The sequence below is a fragment of the Ceratotherium simum genome, chromosome 18 (assembly GCF_057802395.1).
Source record: "Ceratotherium simum simum isolate JZ-2026a chromosome 18, ASM5780239v1, whole genome shotgun sequence".
In the NCBI taxonomy this organism is placed as follows: domain Eukaryota; kingdom Metazoa; phylum Chordata; class Mammalia; order Perissodactyla; family Rhinocerotidae; genus Ceratotherium; species Ceratotherium simum.
Genome location: NC_141917.1, coordinates 32,017,037 through 32,043,812, shown reverse-complemented (window position 1 = coordinate 32,043,812; position 26,776 = coordinate 32,017,037). Strand labels below are relative to the sequence as shown.

The 26,776-nt window shown below is 35.0% G+C and overlaps 1 protein-coding gene across 7 annotated transcripts in view; it reads left to right on the top strand.

The window, feature by feature from the left end:
• Positions 1-26,776, top strand: part of RICTOR (RPTOR independent companion of MTOR complex 2) — a 116,971-nt gene that overhangs the window by 82,094 nt on the left and 8,101 nt on the right. For 3 of the 7 annotated variants that reach the window (XM_004422758.3, XM_087443224.1, XM_087443223.1), the window contains 18 exons: positions 19-120; positions 247-293; positions 1,750-1,885; positions 2,267-2,466; positions 2,759-2,885; positions 3,259-3,423; positions 3,859-3,935; positions 4,389-4,467; positions 9,084-9,193; positions 9,655-9,742; positions 11,181-11,273; positions 11,640-11,746; positions 12,316-12,545; positions 14,027-15,035; positions 15,325-15,396; positions 19,216-19,393; positions 20,450-20,534; positions 21,353-21,586. In XM_004422758.3, coding sequence (XP_004422815.1) covers positions 19-120; positions 247-293; positions 1,750-1,885; positions 2,267-2,466; positions 2,759-2,885; positions 3,259-3,423; positions 3,859-3,935; positions 4,389-4,467; positions 9,084-9,193; positions 9,655-9,742; positions 11,181-11,273; positions 11,640-11,746; positions 12,316-12,545; positions 14,027-15,035; positions 15,325-15,396; positions 19,216-19,393; positions 20,450-20,534; positions 21,353-21,586 — 3,139 coding nt within the window. The remainder of the gene's footprint in view (positions 1-18; positions 121-246; positions 294-1,749; positions 1,886-2,266; positions 2,467-2,758; positions 2,886-3,258; positions 3,424-3,858; positions 3,936-4,388; positions 4,468-9,083; positions 9,194-9,654; positions 9,743-11,180; positions 11,274-11,639; positions 11,747-12,315; positions 12,546-14,026; positions 15,036-15,324; positions 15,397-19,215; positions 19,394-20,449; positions 20,535-21,352; positions 21,587-26,776) is intronic. The other 4 variants (XM_087443220.1, XM_087443221.1, XM_087443222.1 and 1 more) reach the window with 4 other exon arrangements.

Sequence of the window (26,776 nt, the reverse complement as noted above, 5' to 3'; positions counted from 1 at the left end):
ACTTTCTGATGATTTTAGGATACAGAGGAAGCTCTTTTAATGAATCTTAGAGATAGCCAAGTCCTTCAACATAAAGAGAATCTTGAATGGAATTGGAATCTTATAGGGACCATTCTTAAGGTATGACAAGATATTTCTTGCTGATAGCTTGATTGCCTTCATTTTATTATTCATTGTCATTCATCATAATTATATATTTGAGAATTGATAAATACATATATAATATAACATGTTATATTTTTCTAGTGGCCAAATGTAAACCTAAGAAATTATAAAGATGAACAGTTGCACAGGTATGTATGATCTCTTTTGCATTTAAATTTTAAAAACTTAGTTTTGAATTATATTAAACTACTACCTGCTAAAAGTAATAATTGGTATTTTAATGATACATACATTCATTTTAATAGTTGGTGTTCAATAGGTGCATAACATACATTTTTATATATAGTCTTATTTTTTCATCAAAAAGCATCAGCTGATTCTTTTTCTAGTTATTTACATTCTGGTTTTAGTTTTGGAACAAATGAAGTACTTGAGATAAAATTTTCTCTATTTGAGGAAATATCAACCATGTAGTAATCTTAGCCCTCACATATGAGGATGACATTTATTATTAGGGAACATAGTGTTTCCCTCCCCAAATGATGGCCATGTTTAATATTTCTCTTCTACTTCCATTTGCATCTGGCTTTGGAGGGTTCATTCTTCCTCCTCTTTACATTCCCCTTAACCCAGCTGATGCTCTCCCTATCTTCCATAAAACACACTAATGTTCATAGCATATATAGCACTTCAAGTTACTATGCTGTTCTCTAGTCCCTGCAGGCATTTTTACTCCTTCTGAGTTTAGACTAACCAGCCACCAGTACTGATATTATTAGAGGTCAGTTAAGAGGGCCTTTACTTCATGTTTTTTTAGAAGTTCGTCATTAGCATTATTATTTGATTGTATTCATCTACTTATGATATTTAACTTAATATCTATATTAAGTTTGAGAAATGTATAGAACTTATAAATTACATTGGAATAAAGAAGCATAGCACTAACTTTTCATACTCCTTGAGAGCAGAGATGATGTCTCATTCAACTTTGTTTTTCCAGCTCCTGGACCTGACACCTTTATTGGGTTAGACGGTAGTGCATGAAGTTAAATTGAATTAAATTAAGTGGAAACTTAGAACATACTGTTGAGAATTGTGACCTTGAATTATCATAAATTATGTCCATTGCTTCATAAATTCAGTTACCTAAATTTTACCTGCAGCTTTTATGGTTGGCTTCTAGCCTAGTTGTGAAAAAACTGACAAAATCATAGTATGGTAACATTTGCTTACAATTATCTAGTATAAGATTATTTTATAGAGCCACGGGACAAAATTCTTGGTAAAATACAGTGGAAGAAAATTTATGTCCTAGTGTCTTCCTTGTTTTTATCCAACCTTATCTTCCTATGTTATATCGGCATTTTTCCTGCTAGCATTTTCTCCAGTATTTCTTCTTGCAGGTGTCTCACCATAAAATTCTTATTTCACAAAGTTATTCTTTATAATGAAGGGGTTTTTTTGTTGGTTTTTTTTTATTTGTGGTGTGTGTGTGAGAAATGTACCAAATGTGTTTATTAAATTTCTTGCCATTGGTTTAGACCCAAAACATTTTCAAAACATTATTATATCATAAGCTATGGTTAAGATTCTAAAATAATTGTTTGGTTTCTTACTTTGTTGCTAATTTTATTTTGATTTTAGGTTTGTACGACGACTACTTTATTTTTACAAGCCCAGCAGTAAATTATATGCCAACCTGGATCTGGATTTTGCCAAGTCCAAGCAGCTCACAGTTGTGGGTTGCCAGTTTACAGAATTTCTTCTTGAGTCTGAAGAGGTAATAAGCACTTTGAATATTTTCCAAAGCAAATGTTTTTCATTGAATTTGCCTCATTCCTTTTATTTCTGAATACACATAAGCTGTATTTAGATACATAAGAAATGAGCCCACACCTATATTCGAATCCTTAGTCACTAGCCGCTTATGTGACTTTGGGCAAGTTATTTGCCTTCTAGAAGCCCTGGTTTTCTCCTTGTAAAATGGGAAATAATACCATCTCCATGCTACATTGTGTTGAATGGGATTAAAAACAGCAGATTGGTATCTGTAATTAGTAACTTCATCATTATCATTAAATTTTTTGGACTTGATTGAAGTTGATTTTTCTAATTATAGGCACTAATTATTTTTCCAATATCACAATGTATTTGCTTTTAGGATGGGCAAGGATACTTAGAAGATCTAGTAAAGGATATTGTTCAGTGGCTCAATGCTTCATCTGGAATGAAACCTGAAAGAAGTCTTCAAAATAATGGTTTATTGACTACCCTCAGTCAACACTACTTTTTATTTATTGGAACACTTTCTTGCCACCCTCATGGAGTCAAAATGCTGGAAAAATGCAGCGTATTTCAATGGTGGGCATACCTAGATTCTGTTTCAATATATACCTAAATTTTAATGTCGTCAGAAATGGTATGCTTTTTCGTCTACATGTGTGGTGTTTGTTAAGTTTTATTAAAGTGCAAAAAAAATAAAATTGAATTAGAGTTGTCTTGATGCTTTGATATTCTTTTTTATGTGATATTTGTCATTAAAGCTTTCTTTGGTAAATGCTTGTCTGTGTTAGCAATTATAAAGTATTTGTTGAATTAGTAAATCAATACAGTAATTTCTAGTAACCCTCATTATTTTCATCCTGTTTTTTAGTCTCCTTAACCTTTGCTCTTTGAAAAATCAAGATCACTTGCTGAAACTGACTGTTTCTAGCTTGGACTATAGCAGAGATGGATTGGCTAGAGTCATCCTTTCCAAAATCCTAACTGCAGCCACTGATGTGAGTATAACATAGGCAATAAAACTGTATTTTTTATAACCGGTTAATACAATACTTTATAAATTTTGGCCAAGTACAATTAATTATAAATTCTAAGAGTTTGGGATGAAATTTGTGTTTACTTTAAAATTTTGATTCCTCCAAAGAACTCTATAGAGTACCTATATTTTTATATAAAGGGGAAGAAGCAGCTAGATAGAAATAGAAGTATTTTATTTTACTAGCACACACAAAAAAATTCCTATCAAGGGCTAGCCCATCAATTGCAATCTTTCTGCCTTTTTCAAGTAGCCAAACTGTCCCCCAAAAAAGTCAAATAGGCTGTCCGTGGTGAAGTTTTTTTTTTCTTTTATGTTCTCATTCATCTTTATAGGCCTGCAGGCTGTATGCAACAAAACATTTAAGAGTATTATTGAGAGCTAATGTTGAATTCTTCAACAATTGGGGAATCGAATTACTAGTGACCCAGCTACATGATAAAAACAAAACAATTTCTTCTGAAGCTCTTGATATCCTCGATGAAGCATGTGAAGACAAGGTGAAAGTTCATTTTTTTTTAGCAATACTTAGTCATGAATTTTTATTAAAATATTCAATTTTAAGGGGCCGGCCTGGTGGTGCAAGCGGTTAAGCGCGCATACTCCACTGCGGCGGCCCGGGGTTCGCAGGTTTAGATTCCGGGTGCGCATCAATGCACCGCTTGTTAAGCCATGCTGTGGCGGTGTCCCATATAAAGTAGAGGAAGATGGGCACGGATGTTAGCCCAGAGCCAGTCTTCCTCAGCAAAAAAGAGGAGGATTGGCATTGGATGTTAGTTCAGGGCTGGTCTTCCTCACAAAAAAAAAAAAAAAAAAAATTCAATTTTAATAGAAAATTATGTGAAATTATAATGCATATAATATAGGCATTTGGGAAATAGAGAGTTTACTATATTTATATAATAGTTAAAATGTCTAATAATTATTTCTTTTAGGCCAATCTTCATGCTCTTATTCAGATGAAGCCAGCTTTATCCCACCTTGGGGACAAGGGTTTGCTTCTCCTCCTGAGGTAAATTTGCAGTAAATTTTTTCTTGTAGTTATGTTTTCTGTTGTGTTCTCTCTGGCGGTGTATATTAAAGCTGGATGCAGATCTGAAAATGAAGCTCTCTAAAGAGTTTAGCTGTTAACTTCTGAAAGAGGCCTATTTTAGAATCGTGGACATTTTTTACTACTGAAACTTTGTCTCTTCATTGTTTTCCTTAATACTTCTTTTACATTTCTATGTCTCCTCATGCCTTTCATGACATTTTCTTTACTATGATTGGTCCATGTGTTTTCTCAAGGATTGTGAAATTTGTAATTGAAGTTATAATAAGTAATAGTTGACTTTTTTAGTTTTATGAAAGAGTTATTCCTAAAGTCTTTTAGCTCCTTAAACATATTTTTTGTTTGAGGTATTTTAGCTCCTTAAACCTTTTTTGTCAGACTCACTGTTAAACTATTGCTTGTTTTAATTTACAGATTTCTCTCCATTCCAAAAGGGTTTTCCTATCTGAATGAAAGGGGTTATGTAGCAAAACAATTGGAAAAGTGGCACAAGGTAACTTTCTATTGAATAAGGTTCACTTTGCATGGGTTTATCTTGGGAAATAGATTTGTGAATTTAGAGGATTTTTTTTTTTTATGTCAGTGTTTTGAAACTAAAGTTAAATATTTAAACATTCAGATGAAGTCGTCTTAAATTCTATCTAATTATTTGTATTTATATTTATCCATTTTTTTAAACTACAGTTATTTTATAGTGAACTATTGAATTTTTGTATTTCTATTGATATTTTGCTTTCAACTTAATTGATATCATCTACAGGTATAATTTGTCAACCCTACTTACCATCATTTCTTTTATTCTTGGATATATAGCCCTTTTAAGCTAAAACTAAAACAGTTTTCCTGAAAGAAGGAAAATTGTAAGACAATTCTAACAAATATAATAATCTAATTAAACCTCATTTTAGGGTGCTACTTTACATAAATCTGAGAACCAACTTCTTGCTGTTGTAGGTAGTAGGGAAACCTAGGAAGAAGGGAGTAGTTTGAAGGTACTAGATAACTTCCTAGCTTTTCTTTAGCTGGTCATCATTGTTTCTTCATTTTGTTTGAAGCATTATAAATTGTCAAAGCATCTTAGAAACCCGTGGAATAATCAAGCCTAATATAAGTGATTTTTAGATTTTCTGTCATTTCAGATAATTTACATTGTCTATACTGAGCCATATTTCATAAGAGATTCTCATTTTTTAAAAATACTTAACTGTAAAGCATACAACTTTAGGCATGAAGTCTTTCAATAATTGGTGAATTGGAGAACTAAGATAAGATGTGATAGTTTTATTTCCTAAACAGAAGATGTTTAAACCAATTACCATAATAAAATTAGTCACCTTATTATACAAATTCTAATATTAGGAAATTGCTTAGCACATCTGGTGCAGTGCTTTCACATAGTAGGTACATAATATGACTGCTGTAACAAAGGCATGTACAGTGTATAAGGAAACATAGAGGAAGAGTTAATGATTCTGCGTTAGGGATTAGCAAAAGAAATGTTAGATGGGCTCAGGAAAAGATACGATATTTGAAATGGTCTTAAGGAGTAAGCAGGCAACTAATTGGAAAGAAGGGTATTCAAGGGCGAGGAAGCAGAATAATAGATCTGTATAGATTATCGAAACTTCACAGACTTGTGAAGAAAGCCATTTTCCAATGTAGTTGGTGCTAGGATAAGTGGGGAATGGCAAGATGATGCTGGAATGGTAAATTAGAACCAGATTGTAGAAGGTTTTATAAGCCACATTATGTCATACTAAGGAATTTCAATTTTATGGGAAGTAGGAGAATTGTTACAAGTGTTTAAAGAGTAATCATAGAGTTGTGCTTTACAAACATGACAGATTGCAGTGTAGCAGCGGAAGTTTGATCCCCAAAGGTAAAAGCAGCAATATTGAGAATAGTGTAGAAGCAAGAAATGATAAGAGCATGAACTTAGTGGTGGTGAGGTTGGATAGGCAGGTTTTCTGGGTTTTTGAAATAAGATAAACAGGATTTGTGTACTGATTGGATATAACGAATGAGAGGTTTAACTTGACTCTTAAGGTTTCTAATTTAAGTGACTGAGTATATAATGGGTCACCAGTAAGAGACTATGATTGCAAAAAGTGGTTTGCAGGATGAGGATAATGAATTTTGAATATGTTGAACTGGTATTGCCTGTGGGATAACTAAGTGATGGTATCTAGAAAAAGTTTGGACATGTGGATCTGGAGCTCAGATATGTGCTGAAGATGGCAATATGGGAGTCATCAATGTATAGTAAAAGTGGCAGTTGAAACTGTAAATGAGTGAGATCCCCAGGGAAAATGTAAAGAACAACAAAGAAATAAAACTGGAAATTGCTCCCCAGAGAATACTCTAGTTTAATGAGGGGAATAAAAGGACAAGGACACTGAGAAAAAGATTATCAAAGAGAATGGTGTCACTGAAGGATGCTTCAGGAAGGAGAGGCCAGTGTATATATTCTTTAGAGAGGTCACAGAAGATGAACGTTGGAAAGCAGGCTGTTAAATTTGACAGTTAGGTCATTGGTGAATTTTGCTGGAGCAGTTTCAGTACAGTTACAAACAGATGTTGAATTGCAGTTACAGTTAGTTAGGCAGTAAATGGGGGGTGTAAAAATAAAGACAATCTAGTCTACTCTCTCAAATTAGAGAAAGGGAGAAAGGGAAGGGAATTAATTGATTGCCTACCATTGAACTTAGTGATTTTCAAGTATTACCACATTTAATCATCACAGCCACCCTATGAAATATATTTTCTGTTTTGTGAATGAAAATGTGGGAGCTAAGAGAAGTAAACTAATTTATCCTGGGTCACCAGGATACCCAGAGCTTGAAAATAGCAGAACAGGGGCACTCTTTGATGCCAAAGCCCATGCTCTTTCCACTATATTCGATTTCCTTCCTGTAGCTTGTGGCATGCCAAGATGAAGTGAGACTGTCTCTTTTTCAAGGTAATAAAACATCCAGATCAGTATAATATTAAAAATCCACTCATTCGATTTAAAACTTCTCTCCCCAGACCAGGCCTGATGTAGACTTAGAAACCTACAGTGGAGGGAGGATATGGTTAATTTCATCACTCTTTTTGTTTCTTATTCTCTTCCCCATTTACTAGCAGCAAGTTTTGGGCTGCTCCAGGTTTGGAGCAGGAGGAGGAAGAAGGAGTAACGGGTCATGAACAGTCTACTCCGTTGGTACAGTTGTTATCTGGGGTTGTTAGCTTTGAGTGTCAGATTTCAAATGTTGTTTCTTTTGCTTGAGGGTTACTTTCATGAATTGTTCAAAGAACTCACCAGTGAGGATCTCCTATTTGCAGTTCCCTTGACTAGGGCAGTGGCTTCTCTGGCTACCTACTTAGAATGCCTCCTAGTAGCTAGAGGTCCTCCCCTCAGTTGCGCTCTGCTTGCCCCTTCAGGTAGGTCCTTTTGGGCAGAATCCTCAAGATGGTCCACATCAGAAACAGTGCATTTCACAGCTATAAATCATACCCCTGACCTTTGCTAGTGTGTTCCGAATGAATGCCACTGGTCAAAAGATTAATCAGGCAATACCACATGAGTGTAACGACTCCTGCATAACACTCAAAATAGCTGCCTTAATTAGATTTTTGTACTGAGATTTTCATGTATAGAGGGGAATATGGTAGTAGTATAGTGGTAGTAATAATTATGGTATGCTGATAATATTATAATTAAAACCTCATATTACTATTGCAAAGTAAATATGGAACCTAAAGGAAGAGTAAGTTTTTAGAGGCTCTAAGTAGGGAGTTAAGGTAAACCACCAAATTCAAATAGTCTAAAATGGTTTAAAATGAAAAATGTCTCCCTGCCCCCTTATTCTGCCTTTTCTGAAGTTAATGTCTGTTAACAATTTCTTTTGTATGCATTCAAAGATGTTCTGTACATATCTAAGTACATATTCTTCATTTAAAAATACGAATGAATTCTATTTGCATCTGTAGATAAAGCTGTATTTAACTTTTTCATTTAGCAGTATATCTGAGAGATCTTTTCAGAGCTGTACATTTAGGTGTATCTCATTCTCTTTAATGACTGCATAGTACGTTATATGAAATGTACCTTAATTTTTATCACCACTCCTGTCTTGATGGGCATTTAGATTGTTTCCAACTTTTTAGTTTTGTAAACAGTGTTTGCTGGATATTCTCGCATATATATCTTTGCAGACTTTTGCAAGTATATTGGTTAAATTTCTAAAAGTATATAATTCTTGAGTCAAAAAGTATGTGAATTTAAATTTTTGATAAATACTGCCAAATTGTTTTCCAAAGAGGTTCTACCAATTCTTTCTAACCAGTTTAAAGTAGAGATCTTTTGCAATAAAGGTGGCAGTGTGAATGACTCTCAGTTTAAAAAATTTAACTAGAAGTTTTCCAAGTTTTAGCTGGAAATATTTTTTATATTTGACCTGATTTAAATCAGTGGGGGAGGGGGCCGGCCCGGTGGCGCAAGCGGTTAAGTGCGCGTGCTCTGCTGTGGCGGCCCAGGGTTCACCAGTTCAGAACCCCGGGCGCCAACCGACACACCACTTGGCAAGTCATGCTGTGGTGGTGTCCCATATAAAGTGGAGGAAGACGGGTATGGATGTTAGCCCAGGGCCAGTCTTCCTCAGCAAAAAGAGGAGGATTGGCAGATGTTAGCTCAGGGTCGATCTTCCTCACAAAAAAATAAATCAGTGGGGGAGAAGATATTATTTCTTACCAAAAGGTGCTAATATGGTAGAACTCAGTTAATTTCCTTGAATATCTTCAGTGTTTAATATTAAGAAGCTAGTTTTTTTTTTAATACAGAAAGAGATTCAAATAGGATGAAAAACAAAATTATTAACTTACTTATATGGACCCTGAAATATTAATTGAAAATGGAGGGGAAAGTATAAGCAGAAAGCTTTTGGGTCTGATAGAACATTTGCATTTATAATACCTTGTTCTATGCTTTTCAAAAATTTCTTAAATTTCCTAAACAGGTGTTCATTGTTCCCATATTTATACTTCCAAGATTTGCTGGGTACCTAACATTATAAATTTAGTTAATGTTGTTATGATACTATATACAATTAAAACAATATTACCTTCTAGGAATATAATTCAAAATATGTTGACTTGATTGAGGAACAGCTTAATGAAGCACTTACTACTTATCGGAAGCCAATTGATGGTGATAACTATGTTCGTCGGAGTAACCAAAGGTACAGTCCAGTTAGTGGAATAATTTATTGCTGGTCCTCAAATATAAAATTTAAAACCAGTTTGTAATAAATCATTATTTTTTTGAAGTTTTCTGAGTACTTAGATATTGTAGTTCTTGAACTGACATAGGAAAAATCTTCTTAAAGCACAGCATTGATTGCTCAGAAGTTCCAGTGGCATTCTTAGCATGGTGAATACCCTTGCTGATACAGCATTCAGATACCCTCCATGCTCGTACCCTAGTCTATCTTTCTAGTCTCCTCTCTCTTACCATTACTGTGAGACCAGCTAAACTATTATTTTTCTAGAGAAATTCTCATGCCTTTCAACCTCTGTATTTTTATTTATGCCGGGGGATTATATCTAATTCTATTTATCTACTACTTTATTACTAGTTACTGTTTTAATTAGCACATTAAAAATAAGCTAATAGATATATTAATCATCTTTATTATACTAGATTACAGCGTCCTCATGTCTACCTGCCTGTACACCTTTATGGACAACTGGTACATCACAAAACAGGCTGTCATTTGTTGGAAGTACAGGTAAAAATAATTTATTTTAAATAGCTACAATAGTAGAAAAACTCTTAATATTGCTAAAGTGTTATCTTTGCAGAACCTCTCAAAAGCTTTCCAGCCAATGGCATAATTGCTTTTAAACCTGTCCATTTGTAAATTGACTTAGGCATTCTGTGTTTGTAACGCTTAGACGTATTACTGGCTTTCATGCATTTCCCTGACTTATGTGTCATCCTTTGCATAGCTAACTTGTTACGTAGTGCATAAAGCAGCGAAGGTCTGAGTTCTTTCCTTCATAGTTTGCTGGAGGAGTTTATCTCCTTACTAAAAACATACTGAAAAACTGAGTTTCTTCATTCCTCTTGTTGGAAAATTAAGCTGAAGCTGATGCACCAGTTATCTTTGGTGAGCAACAAACTGAAAGTGTAAGTTGCTGTTTGTTAGTGCTTCACTATTCTCATCCACTTCATGGAATGTAACAGGCTCAGGCAAGCAGTTGTTCTTTGAATGTAGTAGGCATGCCAAATTTATGGCTGTGAGTATGTCTTGCAACTAGATGTTTTTAATAAATATAACCTTTTTCTTTTCTTTTTTTTTTTGTGAGGAATATCAGCCCTGAGCTAGCATCCATGCGCATCTTCCTCCACTTTATGTGGGACGCCGCCCACGATAGCATGACCTGACAAGCGGTGCGTCAGTGCGTGCCCGGGATCCGAACCCGGGCTGCCAGCAGAGGAGGGCGAGCACTTAACTGCTAAGCCATGGGGCCGGCCCAAAATATAACCTTTTTCTTTTTTGGAAATACATAGTTATAGAAGTTTGTGTGTGTCTGAACAATAGTAATCTGGCAATTTAGTTCCTTTTGTATCAGTATTCATCTCAGGAGCAAACGTTTTGCATAAATATACTCTATAGTTTCATATATTTTTATATTATGTCTGTGAAGACTATTGGGGCACGTATCTTTATATTAGTTTTTTTTTTAATTCACTAAAAATTTGAATGATTTGCTCACTGTCATTACCTATATTGTATGATAAAATCTTGAGTTAATTTATTATTTTCTATTTAAAAGAAATAATTATGGCTAACATTTTTGTAATAGTAGGTACTAAGTACTTTGTTAAGCATTTTATATGTAGTAATTTATTAAATCATCAAACCTTATGAGACACATGCTATTATTATCATTCCTATTTTAGAGTTTAGGAAATCCAGGCATGGGGAGATTAAGTAACTTGCTCAAGGTGACATAGATAATAAGTGCTAACTCTAGGAAATGAACTCAGAGGCCATGTACTAATGCTGCTTCTTAAGAAATTTTAAGAAAAAAGAAAATTATTTTAGAATTTTAAATATGCAAAAATTACTAAATGCAAATCTTGAATAGGTCTTAAGATGCAATAAGAAAATACGTTAAAAACATATTGTTACTCATAAGATATTTTTTTCCTTTCTCTAGAATGTTATTACAGAACTCTGTCACAACGTTCGTACACCAGATTTGGATAAATGGGAAGAAATTAAAAAACTGAAAGCATCTCTTTGGGCCTTGGTTTGTAATAAACATTTCTATAAGATCTTCATAATTTTTAGATTTTTCTAATTTTCCCATTAATATTAAATGAATAAAAATCATTTTATTTGGAACTTGTTCTTCAATTAATATTCTAAGATCAAGATTGTTCCTGCCCATTTAAATATTATTTTTATACTCAAAATAGATGATTAAATTATTAGTTTTCTTGGTAAAACAAATGGAACATTAATTCCTAAAGTTTCTTATTTGAGGTTTTTTTCGTATTTTTTTCTATCTCATAGATGGGGTTACATTTTCTGTTTTTTGGGGGTAGCTTTCCAAGACTCTTGAGAGAGTTAGTCTGGTAAATATATTTGATATAAGTGATTTCTTTTCTTTTAGGGAAATATTGGCTCATCAAATTGGGGTCTCAATTTGCTACAGGAAGAAAATGTGATTCCAGATATACTAAAACTTGCAAAACAGTGTGAGGTTCTTTCCATCAGAGGGTATGTCATTTAACTCAGAAATCTTTGTAATGTACATATTATTGTTCACAAATGGGTGTGAGGGAAGAGTATTTTATGATACGGTGAGTCCACTAGAATTATTAATTCACTGAAAGTCTGATGATATAAGATTTTTAAATGCATTAAACATCTTAAGGAGCTCCTTGTTTAATATTATCTTTCTATTATTATCATTATAATATTGAAGTTTACCTTGCAGGTAAACAGTGAAAGTGTAGTATGTATCCAAATATTCTAGTAGTCCAATAGCCCAAATATTCCAAATTTATCCCAGAAAAGCTAATATATGTCTCGTTTTCTAAGATTGCATTATGTTCTTTAAAATTATTTCATTGCAATTAATATTTTTATTAGAAAGGTTTTCATGTTATTCATTGCTTCTAATTTACTCGTAACTCATTTTAATACATTTTTCTACAAGCTAACCAATTTTTAGTGACTTGTAAAGAAAATTCAAATGTACATATAGCAAACTAATATTTTGTGGTAGCTTTAAGAAATCTCAGTTTGGAATTATAAACTGTCATTACTACATCTTTTACATACAGGACCTGTGTATATGTGCTTGGGCTCATAGCCAAAACCAAACAAGGCTGTGATATTCTAAAATGTCACAACTGGGATGCTGTAAGGCACAGTCGCAAACATCTGTGGCCAGTGGTTCCAGATGATGTAGAACAACTCTGCAGTGAACTCTCGTCTATCCCAAGCACCCTAAGTTTGAACTCCGAGTCTACCAGCTCTAGACATAATAGTGAAAGTGAATCTGCACCATCAAGTAAGTATTGTGACAAGGTCATATAAAGTTAGCCAAAATTAACATTTGTATTTGTAATGTCAAACTTTAAATGTATTTGTTACATTGCTAATTCACTTTTTCCGAAGATAATTTGGCAGTAACAGCCTCTTGGAGAATGCATATCTTTTCACAACAGAGTATAGCTACCATCGTACATGGTTTTCTCCCCTTGCTTTTTAAATAGCCTTTGGAAAATCCTACGTACAGAGTTAAATAATAAACCATGCACCAGAAGAAGCATTCCCCTTTTTTGCTTGTCATAAAATCTAATAAGTAAGTGTTTACCTGTCTACCTTCTTCATTTAAATAGTTTTTTTACTCATTTTTCAGATAGAGATTGTTGAACCAGAATATATTTAAGAAATATTATATTCACATGTTCAGTTTTGAGAGAAGAACTAAATTTTAAATTAAATAGTGAAACTGTTAAAAGGTAGAGTATCAAAAATCAATTAAATAAAAAATGGTTTCTGGTTTTAAGCCCTGTGCTAAATGCTATTAGGTGTGCAAAATTTAAGACATGGTTCTTTTTAAGAAGATAGTACAACATTTATCAAACCATATTTCACCAGATCTAAGATGCCATGAATTATAAGATGCACCAGTATTTTACGTACCACTAAAAAAGAAGAAAAAAATGCTGCCTATTAGGACATACCACTGATTGCAAGATGCATCCTGATTTTAGAGATATTAGGTGTGAAAAATGTGCATCTTAGAATTGACAAAATATGGAAATACAATGCAATATACAAGTTTATTTAGTATTTTATTTTGCCTTCTTTCAAAATATATTTGAAGATGTTTATAATTATTCAACAAAAAAGTTTAAAATAAAAATAGAATAATATCCTGTAGTTGTCATTAGGCACCTGGACTGAATCTTTTATTAGAGTTAGGCCCTGAATTTAGATGAGTTTCTTAGTATCTAAGGCAAAATGAGAAATAAATATAATTGATTTAAACATGAATTTAAAGTTTTGACTTGATACTTTGTAAGTATATTTCAAGACTGGGAATTCATTTCTTATAAGATTAATTTCTCCTGCCTATTGTGATTTGGAGAATAAACCACGAGGAATCTGTACCAACTGAGTGAACATGCATGGTCAAATCTCCTTTTTCCCTTTAATTTTATCCTGAATATTTGGAGGTTTGGGAAACTCACTGGAAGAATCAAAAGAAGCTTTACATAAGCTCTGCCATAATGAGTTCTATAGTTTTCTTTGGAAATAACAGAAGATCCTCATAATGACATAATTTTACATTTTATTCAAGTCCAAACTATGGGTCTCAAGGAAGCACTTTTTATGTGGCTCAGCAGCTTAACCTTTTATTTTTGAAAATTTTTTCCCTGGATGACTATTAAACAAAAATTCCCTGAAATATGTCACTAATAGTTGCCATGGTTTTGTTTGTCGTTTTCTATGTGCTTTTATTAATCAATCCTTTGATCGTAGGTATGTTCATAATGGAGGATGACCGTTTTGGCAGCAGCTCTACTAGTACATTTTTCCTTGACATCAGTGAAGATGCAGAGCCAGCATTTTATGATCGACCTGGACCTATAAAGGATAAAAATTCATTCCCATTCTTTGCTTCTAGTAAACTTGTGAAAAATCGTATTTTAAATTCACTTACTTTGCCTAACAAAAAACATCGTAGTAGCAGTGATCCAAAAGGAGGGAAACTGTCATCTGAAAATAAGACAAGCAACAGGCGGATCAGAACGCTTACGGAGCCCAGTGTTGACTTTAATCATAGTGATGATTTCACACCCATGTCCACAGTACAGAAAACATTACAATTAGAAACTTCATTTGTTGGGAATAAGCACATTGAAGACACTGGTAGTACTCCAAGTATTGGAGAGAATGACTTAAAGTTCACCAAGAGTCTTGGTACAGAGAATCACAGAGAAAACACAAGCCGAGAGAGATTAGTTGTAGAAAGTTCAACGAGCTCACATATGAAGATACGTAGCCAAAGTTTTAATACAGACACTACAACAAGTGGCATAAGTTCAATGAGCTCAAGTCCTTCACGAGAGACAGTAGGTGTAGATGCTACGACTGTGGACACAGACTGTGGAAGTATGAGTACTGTGGTAAGTACTAAAACTGTTAAGACAAGCCACTATTTGATGCCACAGTCTAACCATCTGTCTCTCTCCAAATCAAACTCAGTGTCCCTGGTGCCTCCAGGTTCTTCTCATACACTTCCTAGAAGAGCACAGTCCCTTAAAGCACCCTCTATTGCCACCATTAAAAGTCTAACAGATTGTAACTTTAGTTACACAAGTTCTAGAGATGCCTTTGGCTACGCTACACTGAAAAGATTACAGCAACAAAGAATGCATCCATCCTTATCTCATTCTGAAGCTTTGGCATCTCCAGCAAAAGATGTGCTGTTTACTGATACCATCACCATGAAGGCCAACAGCTTTGAGTCCAGATTAACACCAAGCAGGTGAGCAAAATAAACATTTAAAACTGAACAACAGTGGTTGCATTTTAACAGACTTAAATGTAAAGCATTAGCCAAGTTTTATGTCTACATAAGCCTCAGAACTGACCTATTATAATTGTTTACTACGGTAGGCTATAAGCTCCTAGTTACCCGATATGATTTGAAATGGATTCTTGCAGCTGCGAGGGGGGAAAAGAGACTCCTTTAGGCCCTGAAAATAAACATATATGCTTTGCAAGGACACATAAGTCACAAGCTTTTTTTTTTATTTATTTCTCGCTTCTGCAAGGATCGATTTTAAAAAGAAGCATGTTGGGGGAATCAGGAGCTTAAGACCTACAATAACAAACAACCTTTTCAGGTAGGTCAATTTAAGGCTCCAAAAGTTGACCTCTTTTTTCTTTTTCTTTGTTTTTTTGTAAGATAACTGAGAATTTCAGTGAAATTCTTTTCAGTTTTGAGTAGCTGTGATTATTAAGTAGGAACCTAATGAACATTAAATGAATTACTTGGCCCTCAGGATTCAGCAATAGCAGTTTGCCTGTGCTTAAGAACATTTAGGGGATTTCTATGCCATATCTAAAGATTATATCAAGCTGGTCAAAGTGAACAATTTAGATTTTACCTTTAAAAGATAGGCAGTTTTAAATTTGATTGTTACAGAGTTTTCTTTACCTATTTTTTGTTGTTGTTAGGCCCAATACTTCTAAAAACTTTCTTAGTTTTAGATTATTTGTTTATGTTTATCTACATTATTGGTATTTGTCAAGTACTGAGAATAGTGCCTGGCACATCTTAAGCACTCAATAAAAGTTAGCTATTAATTATCATCATCATCATCATTATCATTATTGGTAGTTCCTTCATGTGATCCATTTGGCTATTATATAACCAAATTCTTAATAACGTTGTTATTAAGCAGTTTTGTTTCAGTAATTCTAACACATTTAGTAGAAGGGGTTCCTGGTAGCAGATAATCAATTATACCTCCTTTTATAGAATTTCATAAAATATGTGGTAATCTCATCTACCTGGAACTCATCAGCTTTGGTACCCACATCAATTCAGAACAAAGCCAGGCAAACCTCTCAGCAGCTCACCAGTATAAATCTATGCAGTCAAGTTCATGAATTTTATTCCAAGACGGTATCTCTGACCCGCTTTCAAAGTTTGTTGATATTTATTCTAACAAGCTTGAGTACCAGGTTTTCAGGCCTATAGAAGAAACAAATAGAAGCTTCTACTGGTAGGCACACTGTAACAGGAAAGGACAGCTGATAAAATTGGTAGCAAAGGAGGAAACTTTTATACTACTACAAAGTATTTGAAAACTCAAAGACCACAGCAGCCTGGTAGCATTCAACCAGGGGTAGTAAGTTATATTGCACACTGAAATGAGCAGGAAAAGTACCACCATCTTACAGTGCAGTACAGTAGCTAAAGTGCTGTCAACTCAGAACCATCCAGTTCGGTTTATTATATCTCATTGAAGCAGATATTTCTATCCAAATTGCTTAAAGCATAGATAAAAACCTAAAGCATAGATAAAAACCTTTAGTGCTTAAATATTCATAGGAATGACCCAGAAAATACAGCTACGCCCAATGACTTATTCCCTAACCAATCTGGGTTCTTCGGATCTTATTTCTTGTATTCTGTGTTGTTAGAACAGGAAAAGGATATTTGGAAATTTTACTCCTAGAGTAAAATGCCAAGTTATTAATATAGGTGTTTTTAGTATCTTGGATGGGAAAAAGATAAAACGAAAAAGCAGTCAAGAGAAACAGGAACAGCTTGTGCAAAGGCATGAAGGCATAACAAAACTTCATGTTCCTCAAATCTTTCATTTATTCTTCAAATTGTGTTTACTACGTAGGTTCCATGGAGGAAAAAGTTGTGTCGGCATTAGTTTTCTTATTCCTATTTCTACCTTTGGTTGATTGTGAGAAATGAAAATGATAGAAACTGCAAATTTACTTTAAAGTAATGGTTTGGAATATAGGCTGAGAAGATTTTTTCGTTGTTGCTTTCTTATAAAATTAAGAGCAGGCGTACTGATAGCTGTGGTATAATGGCTAACATGAATCCAGCAATCTTAAAAATCATATCTCACTGAGATATTTCCTTGGGGCATGGTAGAACAAACAGTGAAGTAGGAATCCTTGATGGCAAGTTTTAATGCTGGCCCTGAGTGAAGGAACTTGGACAAAGTTCCATAAATTATGCTGTCTTATCCGCCTGGAATTTGACAGCTTTGCAAACCTCATCAATCCAGAACAAAGGCAGGCAAACCTCAGTTGCTCACTTTTATAAATCTGTGTAGTCAAGTTCATGAATTTTGAAATATGTAGGCCTCGGTTGCCTCATCTAGTGGAGATTGGACTAGATCAGTGGTTTTAAACTTTTTAAATGTTGCTTTTTAAATAGAGATACCTTGTCTTCACAAAAATGTTTCTATGGAGACCCAGTATGTAGAATAGATAAAAATGGAGCTACTCTGTTTGAAATCGGGATTGGGAAGGCTAGTAATCCAGTAATTTCTTCCCCCCTCTCTAGTAGTCCTTGAAGGGTTTTTTGGAGTCAAAGAGATATAACAAGAGTACAATTTAAAAACCGCTGGCCTATTTTATGAAATTCGTGAATTTCAACTATTGATGGTTTTCGGTAGAAATTAGGGATGGTTTTTGCTATGATAATCTTAATAGCTACTATTTATTAAGCGTGTATTTTGCATGCTTTACAAAATAATTGTTTTAGTATCAGGCTACATTATTACATTTTAAATGACTTGGGTTTCTGTAATAGCAATATGTATATATATACTGTACAACTTTGCATGGTGCCTTGTATATACAAAGCAGATGCCTGGTAAAAATTTTAGCATGTCTATTGCATGAACAAGAATCTATATGAGAAAAGTGTATCTCATGGAAATATATTTGTTATGGAATCAGTAGTAAGGAGTGCATTGAGGAAATATCAGTGCTTTATATTAGACTGTCTCTTGTAATATTTACAAATGATACCATTTTTTTTTTTAAGATTTTATTCATTTATTTTTTTTCCCCCCAAAGCCCCAGTAGATAGTCGTATGTCATAGTTGCACATCCTTCTAGTTGCTGTATGTGGGACGCGGCCTCAGCATGGCCGGAGAAGCGGTGTGTCAGTGCGCACCCGGAATCCGAACCCGGGCCGCCAGTAGCAGAGCACGCGCACTTAACCGCTAAGCCACGGGGCTGGCCCCAAATGATACCATTTTTGCTATTTTGTATCTGTCTTCTGTGTTAACATAAGTCTTATATGTTGATAAAGTATTAATTGCCACACAAAGAATAAGTATTTTTCACGAAAATAATATGAAATAGAGTTAATAACTAACAATAAATGCCCTTAGTTATATGATGGCTAGCCCTGGTGGTCTAGTGGTTAAAATTTGGCGCTCTCACTGCTATGGCTCGGGTTTGTTTCCTGGTCAGGGCACCACACCACCCGTCTGTCAGTTGTCATACTGTGGCAGCTACATGTTGCTGGGATGCTGAAAGCTATGCCACCAGTATTTGAAATACCAGCAGGGTCACCCATGGTGGACAGTTTCAGTGAAGCTTCCAGAGCAAGACAGACTAGGAAGAAAGAAGGACCTGGCCACCCACTTCTGAAAAAATTGGCCGTGAAAACCCTATGAATAGCAGCAGAGCGTTGTCTCATATAGCACCAGAAGGTGAGAGGATGGTGCAAAAAGACCAGGCAGGGTTCCGCTCTGCTGTGCACAGGGTCGCTGGGAGTTGGAATTGACTGGACTGCACTAACAACAAGTTACATGATAGCAAATCTAGTAGTCTCCAGTGATTGTGAAGATAGTCCTTGGATTATACCTCTGACTTCTGAGGTCAGTTTTTTTTTACTTTTAGATGTTGAAAGCTATCTTAATTGTCTACCTTTTCACTTTTACCTGGGAGACCATAACAGTTGTTTTTGGTAGCAGTCAACATTATTGATGACCTCTTGTACGTCAATTTATAACAGCTAAATATTTTCAAGTATTTATATGTTGTCACTAAAAAAGATGGCACTGTTGTATACTTGACTATTTTTTATGAAGGTATGAAAATAAATTGTAATTTCTTTATATGATTGATATTACAAATTAAGACACTAATGCAAGTGTTTTTTTATATTATAGGTTCATGAAAGCTTTAAGTTATGCTTCGTTAGATAAAGAAGATTTATTAAGTCCTATTAATCAAAGCACCCTGCAGCGATCCTCCTCAGTGAGGTCCATGGTGTCCAGCGCGACGTGTGGTAGTTCAGATGACTATATTGGTCTTGCTCTTCCAGTAGACATCAATGATATATTCCAGGTATCATAAATTCTGTTATTTTCTTGTGAGTTGGTTTTCTGTTTTTTTCATATTCTCTATTGCTTACTAGAAATTAGAATTTAGGATAAATACTAATTTTGGGGAAGGTGATTTTTTAAGGCAGTTGTGTTTAAAGAAATTTTATGATGAAAATTTTTTTGCCTTTCTCGACTGTCCCATATTCTTTTTTTGGGGGGGGGGGGCGGGGGAGGAAAGATTGGCTCTGAGGTAACATCTGTGCCCATCTTCCTCTATCGTATATATGGGACGCCACCACAGCATGGCTTGATGAGTGGTGGTCAGTCCCTGCCTGAGATTCGAACCTGCGAACCCCGGTCCACCAAAGCAGGGCATACGAACTTAACCACTGCACCAACGGGCCAGCCCCTGTCCTATATTCTTTTATTTAGTATCTCCGAATCCCCAGAAGATTCTTTTATTTAGTATCTCCGAATTTCCAGATTATCCTTCCTTCTCTTCCCATACTAAATCGGCATTGTTTGATTTATCAGTATATTCGCTATAGAAATTTAGAGAATTCCTGACCTTGCTTTTTAGTCACATTTGACTTATTCCTTCTTGTTTTTTTTTTTTTTAATTGAGATATAATTGACATATAACTTTGTGTAAGTTTGAAGGGTACAGCATATTCCTTGCTTTTTTAATCCTTGATCCTATTTATCCCCTACAGGGCAGCCACATGTTGTGCCCAGTTAAAAGAGGTGACCCTCATCCCATGTAATCCTAATCACAAATCTCTAGATGATAGGTAGTACTAAAGAATACACATTTGCTCAGAAGTCTAAAGATATTTTAGATAAATTCTAAAATAGTTATTTTAATATCCATTTAAGTCACCAAGAATAGATAAAGACTTGAAAGATTATTTGTTATTTTGTCAAGTTTTGGTAATTTAACCTTCTTCAGTAACCTTTTCATTGTAGGTTCATGTGCTATAGTAATTCTATTTAAATTGCATTTTATTCAATTTTGCTAATATTCATAAAGTGGACTTCTTTTTATAGCAGGACTTACCATGATTTATATCTATTTTAGGTAAAGGATATTCCCTATTTTCAGACAAAAAACATACCTCCACATGATGATCGAGGTGCAAGAGTGTTTGCTCATGATGCAGGAGGTAATGCGTGGTTTTTGTTCTCATGAGACTCCTCTTTATATTGAAAAGAAAATTCTTTTTAAAAGAAAGTTAATTAAAAAGAAAGTTCTTTTCAAGTAGTATGACACCAAAAATTCAGGTATACTTACTTTTGAGTCAACTTAAACATTATACCAAAATAATTGCTTGAGTCAATTTAAAATTAAACCACAATATTTTTTTGTGAGGGACATAAGAAAGTATTTTTCCAACTAAGTACTCAGCCTTTCAAGAAGACAAAAACTGGATCAGTTGCTTCTGTTTTAAAAAAATAATACATAAAAAATTTGTAACACTAATCCTTTTAGGTCTAAGAAACAGCTGTTTGGGGGAAAGGAGAGAGATAAACATGTAGTTATACATTATGCGATTGCTCTTTGTTATGAAGTGTAATATCTTAATGAATATATGCATAACAGCCACAGGTTTAAAGCTTCATAATCTTGATGATTTTTTTAAACAGGTACCTCTTTAGACTCAGAATTATTACTTTTCTTAATGCAAATATTGAGGATAATTGAAATGATGCCTTGATTGTATAATCTTGATTTTCCATTTTGTATCTAAAACCTCATATTAAAGTAATATCAACATATCTTCTGACTTTAATTATTTTCCTAATTCAAAGCAAATTATCCTTTTTTCTCCCCAGTTAAGGTTAGATTTTGACTCATAAAAAGAGTTCTGGTTTTCTTCCCTAATTTCCTTTCCTTAAAATTTCACATAGTTTAAGCCATCTTGAAAGAGATGTTATTGATACTATCTTTATCAGATTATGTTTTATATTTACTTATGCACAGGTCTTCCATCTGGAACTGGAGGTCTTGTAAAAAACTCTTTTCACTTACTACGACAGCAGATGAGTCTTACGGAAATAATGAATTCAATCCATTCAGATGCTTCTCTGTTTTTAGAAAGTACAGAAGACACTGGACTTCAGGAACATACAGATGATAACTGCCTTTATTGTGTCTGTATCGAAATTCTGGGTTTCCAGCCCAGTAACCAACTAAGTGCAATATGTAGTCATTCAGGTGAGTGATTATGTCCGTCTAGATTAATCCACCTGCATTTGAGTCTGATCCAGTCACAAGTCATCTCCCAGCCCTATTGATCATCCCTCTTACTCCATTTTCACTACTTCAGCCTTCATTCGGTCACTCAGCATCTCCCTATTAGAATGTTACTGTTTCAGTCTCCAATTTTGGCCACTTCCAATTCATCTTTCATGCTATTGCCTGGGATTGATCTCTTGATGATTCTTTACTGACTACTCATGCCCAGCACACAAGACTGTTTGTGTGACCCGCCCAGTGTCTTTTTTCAACCATTCTCCTATCTTATAATTAACATACCATTACTGACTGACTTGAAGTTTTTGAACAAACTGTGCTCTTTTTTTGTGATTCAAGGCATGAAAAATGTATTTTTCACTGCTGTTCTCTCTTGCCTCTCCCCTTCCTTACACACATGCAAGCTCACACACAGACACACACATCATCTACCTCATCCTAAGTGTCAGGAGTATTATATCTGCGAAGCTTTCTCTGACACTCTAAGTCAGATGTTGACACTCCTTCCTCTTTACTCTTGTTGACCTTTGTACATTGATCTCTTGTGATAATTATTGCTTAGTTAATTTTTTCCCTTCTATTGAATAAGTTCCTTTAAGGTATGGTCTGACATGTCTTTTCATTTTTATATTTCTAATACCTAGCTTCATACTGCTTTTCATAATAGACACTCAATATGTTTTTGGTGAGGGAATAAATAAATTGAACCAAGATTCAGCTTTTCTATATGATTCAAGAAGTGACATATATTAGCAATTTCAAATTAGTATATATGTGTTTAAAGCGTTACCATAGATAGCTTTTCTTGGTGAATATCACTTAGCCACCCTCAGGAAAACCTAGTGATGACCAAAGTTCTCTGGGTCACTCTTCCAAATTTCTCCTTGGTATTCTGATTCAGAGCTTCCCAACTGATGAGTTGCAGCACACTGATGTGCCACAGATAGGATATGGGTGTGCCAGGATATTAATCCCCTCAATGGTTCCATGCCTCAGTAGGGTCTGGGTTTGACAAACCCCTGGACTGGGCACTTCCCACTATGAACAGCCCTGTCCAGGGCCCCAGCGTGCTATAATTATTTTTATTTTCTGTGAGTGAAAAGGTTTGGGCAGTGTTGTTCTGAAGTATTGGACACAGTAGAGAAGATGCTGTCATTTTGCTATACATCATTTATGATATTTTAATTCCTGAAAATTCTGCTTCTTCATTAACTCATTCAACAAATACTTATGAAGCACTTACTGTGGAGTTTTGCTAGTCTGTTCTTTACTTATTTATCAAACAAGAAATAGGGAAGCCAGCCCCATGGCTACCCAGTCACAAGATAATCACAGCTAGTTCTAATCCATTTGTGATCTGTAGCTAGGAGAGTGATCAAGCAGAGTGTCATGAAGTTTGGGACTTATGAAAGACTTGCTACAGTTGGAGAGGCTCTCACCTCAGCAGAGCCTTTAGAGCCCCTCAGCTTGTTATTCTAGTGACATGAAGTGTTAGATTGAGGAACAACAAGGGGAAAATAACTCTTAATTGGGAAATGATTATAATTTACTTCTAATACCTGTCTCAGAAGTATGAAGGGGGGGAGGCTAATTGTTAAAATGTCACTGAACCTTGACTCATTCATGCACTCAACATAATATTTATTACGCCTCTACTATAGGTCAGACGTTCAACTAGATGCTAGGAGAACAATTTGGAGAAAAAAAAGTAAAAAGATATTATTTTTGCATTCTTGGAGCTTTAGTCCAGTGGGGATAGAAAAGGAATGATTGCTTGATTGATTGATCATTTGATCGATCAATCAGTCGATTATACAAATATAATACTGCATTTGTAACAAATGCCATCAAGAATAGATACATGATATTAGCAAAGAAATATAACCAAGTAGGCAGGTCAAAAAAGAAACTTCTGAAGAAGTTACTCTTGAGCTGTGTTCTAAAGAATGAATAGAAGCTAAGTGAAGACTGGAGTATAGAGAATTTTAAGACAGAGGGAACAGCATGAGCAAAGGTCTTCTGGTGGGAGTGAGCATGGGAAGTAGAAGGGACTAAAAAGACAGCTGTATGAATGGAGCTCAGAAAGCAAGGGGGAAGGAGATACAAGATCAGCCTAGAAAGATAGGTAGAGACCAGGCCCTGCAGAGCCCTTGTTACCCAACGTGTGGCCAGTGGACCAGCAGTGTCAGCATCACCTGAGAGCTTGTTAGAAATGTAGAATCTCAAACTCTACCCGACACACAATCAGAATCTGCATTTTAACAAGACTCCTAGATTATTCATGTATACAATACAGTTTGAGAAGCACTGCTATAGGCCATGTTAAGAATTTTGTGTATCGGAAAGACGACATCCTTATTATGGCAGATAACTAAAAAATAGACCCTCTACTATTTAACAGTCGTTTTAAAAGGACATCAAGACTTGAACACAAGACATTTCATTCTCTAAAATTCCTGTCTGGTGGTAGTGGTGGCGGTGGTTCAAAAAATTTTAAAGCTCAGAGGAAAGGCTATTAGAAGAGGATATTTAGTCAACATTTTATTCTGTCTGCCACCTTCACAGATGTTGCATTGTGTGGTTCTAGTGTGCAAGGCAAAATGTTGGCCTTTCAAAATTTAGTATTGTAGGTTTCTGTTGGGTCTAATTTATAGTACACCACATTTGCCCTAGTGTAGCTAACCAGCTTAGAGCGGGAAACCATATAAGTGTTTTAGACCAGTCCATCTGTGAAAGAGAGAGCATTAGAAAAAAATCAGTCAACTATAAAAGACAATGGCAAGAAGATCAGTTTGAATGTCTAGGTTATTAAATTGACAATTTGTGAGGAGTAGGTAGAAACTACACAGGGGAGAGGAGGGCCCTAAAGAGACAGTGGTGGGGGCTGGCCTGGTGGTGCAAGCGCACGCTCCGCTGCGGTGGCCCGGGGTTCGCCAGTTCGGATCCCGGGCGCGCACCGACGTGCTGCTTGGCAAACCATGCTGTGGCGGTGTCCCATATAAAGTGGAGGGAGATGGGCATGGATATTAGCCCAGGGCCAGTCTTCCTCAGCAAAAAGAGGAGGACTGGCAGATGTTAGCTCAGGGCTGATCTCCTCACACACACACAAAAAAGACAGTGGTGGTTTTCAAAGTTATTTTAGCTGCGAAATCGTTGTTTCATTCAAAATCCATACAAAAGACCACTGGTATGCTGATGAGGGTGTAAGGGGAATGATGGGGTGGAGCCCCACCCACCTGGCCTTGCCCTAAGTGATAAAATGGGGGCGGAGTGGGTGCTAAGGCTCCAAGAAACACATAAGATCACTACTGTAAACAGAGCAGAGCAGTGAGCTTTGGCATCAAGACTTAGGCTTAAAGCCACACTTTTTCACCTAATTAGTTATTTGATCTTGGTCTACCTAAATCTACCTACTTTCGCTGAGCTTTAGTTTTTATTTTTGCTTAAATCTCTAAATGGAAATAATGATACCTACCTTATGGTATTGTTTGGTATTTAATATGTAAGATTAGCATTCACTAAACTCTCTGTAAATGGGAACTCATAGTAACTTGTTTATGCTAGAACTTATTCTCTCATAAATTCTGATAGTTCACTTATGGTGATCTTACTGTGCTCCTAAGGAAAAACTCCTTCCTCACTTCTTTTTACATCTCCTGCTGCCCAAGAGTATTACTTATCAAGTGGTTATATATATCAGAGCTAAAGCTCCTCACAGGAATTCTTAATTTTTTCATAAACAATTGTTTCAGCATTTCCCATAAGCTATTTTGGGACTTATTGTGTTCTGGTAGGAAAAAATTAACTTGTTGTTTTTCTGAATGAGCCCATATGGATTTATATTTATTATTTTTTGCTCAGAGCTTTTTATTCTTTCCCACATATAGTGGCATTTAGCTGAAGTCAGCCTTATGCTCAGATACATAGAGTAAAGAAGATATCGAGTCTTTTAGGGTTTGGTCTGTCCTGTGCTTCGTCTCTCCATTTTTAATTGAAAGATAAAATAAAGCTAAGCTAGAGTATGATTAATTAAAAAGAGAGGAAACAATAAAAGCAAACAACTAGAGTTAAGAAACTAAACATCAATCATATAGATAAAACGATTTTGTTTATGGCCAAAATACTTCATCCAAATTAAAAATAATCTTGAAATGAAATGTCTTGAATAAAAGTGTGTCTAAGCTCATTACATTGAATACTTCTTAGGAGAAGGTGGAAAATGGTCCCTAAAGGTAAATATCATCAACCTAGCATGCACGGTTTTGCTTTCGACAGAATTATAGACATTATCTGCCACACATAAGAAAAAGTAAGTCAACTAGCTGTTCCTTGCCCCATTTCCAAGAGTTTTGGGTGCTCTTTATTCTGCCAGTTTATAAATAGTGCCCATATTCTGCCCACATGTTCTCTGTAGTTTCCATTTAAGGCTTGTAATTATTTCGTTAAAAAAAATTTATTCATATGGTTTAGCATGTTTCACACATGCAAAAAATGCCCTATGTAGTAAACACCTTCTGTTATCATTATCCTTAAGATGCTGTTTCACATCTCCAAATGGATAAACTAGTTATTTTGGAACCTGGCTTAGCTAGAGGAATGATTTTTTTTTTTTTTTTTTTTTTTTTTTGATGAGAATGAATGCCACTTTTAGAAATAGGATGCAATTCTAACAGGTTAGAAATGTTAGAAATCATCACTGGTTAAAGGTGAGGCAGAAATAAATTATTTTATAATTTTTCAGAAGCATGTCAATTGAAGAAAGTGTAGCTTTCTTGCTCTTACCTGTGCTGGAGTATTTTGTCGTTATACTCCCTGGGTAGTTAATCAACTGAGTCTAAAATAATATTTTCATCTCTTAATCTGATTATTCAGCATAACTGATTTTTAAGTATATCTTTAGTTCTCAAATCATTTGGCAGTAGTTTTATTTTTAAAATCAATGTATAATTTAAGTAGCGTGCTTTACTTTTAAGTGCCTTGACAAGACACATGATTTCCTTAATAACCAAAATTTTAAAACTATGCTGAATTTATAGATCTTTTCCAGGGAACCAAAGCTTTTTCTGCTTAGTGTTATATGAGTAGTAATCTTAGGAAGTACTTAGAGATGAGATGAGGTGGTGATATTTCTATTCAGTGGAAAACAACAGA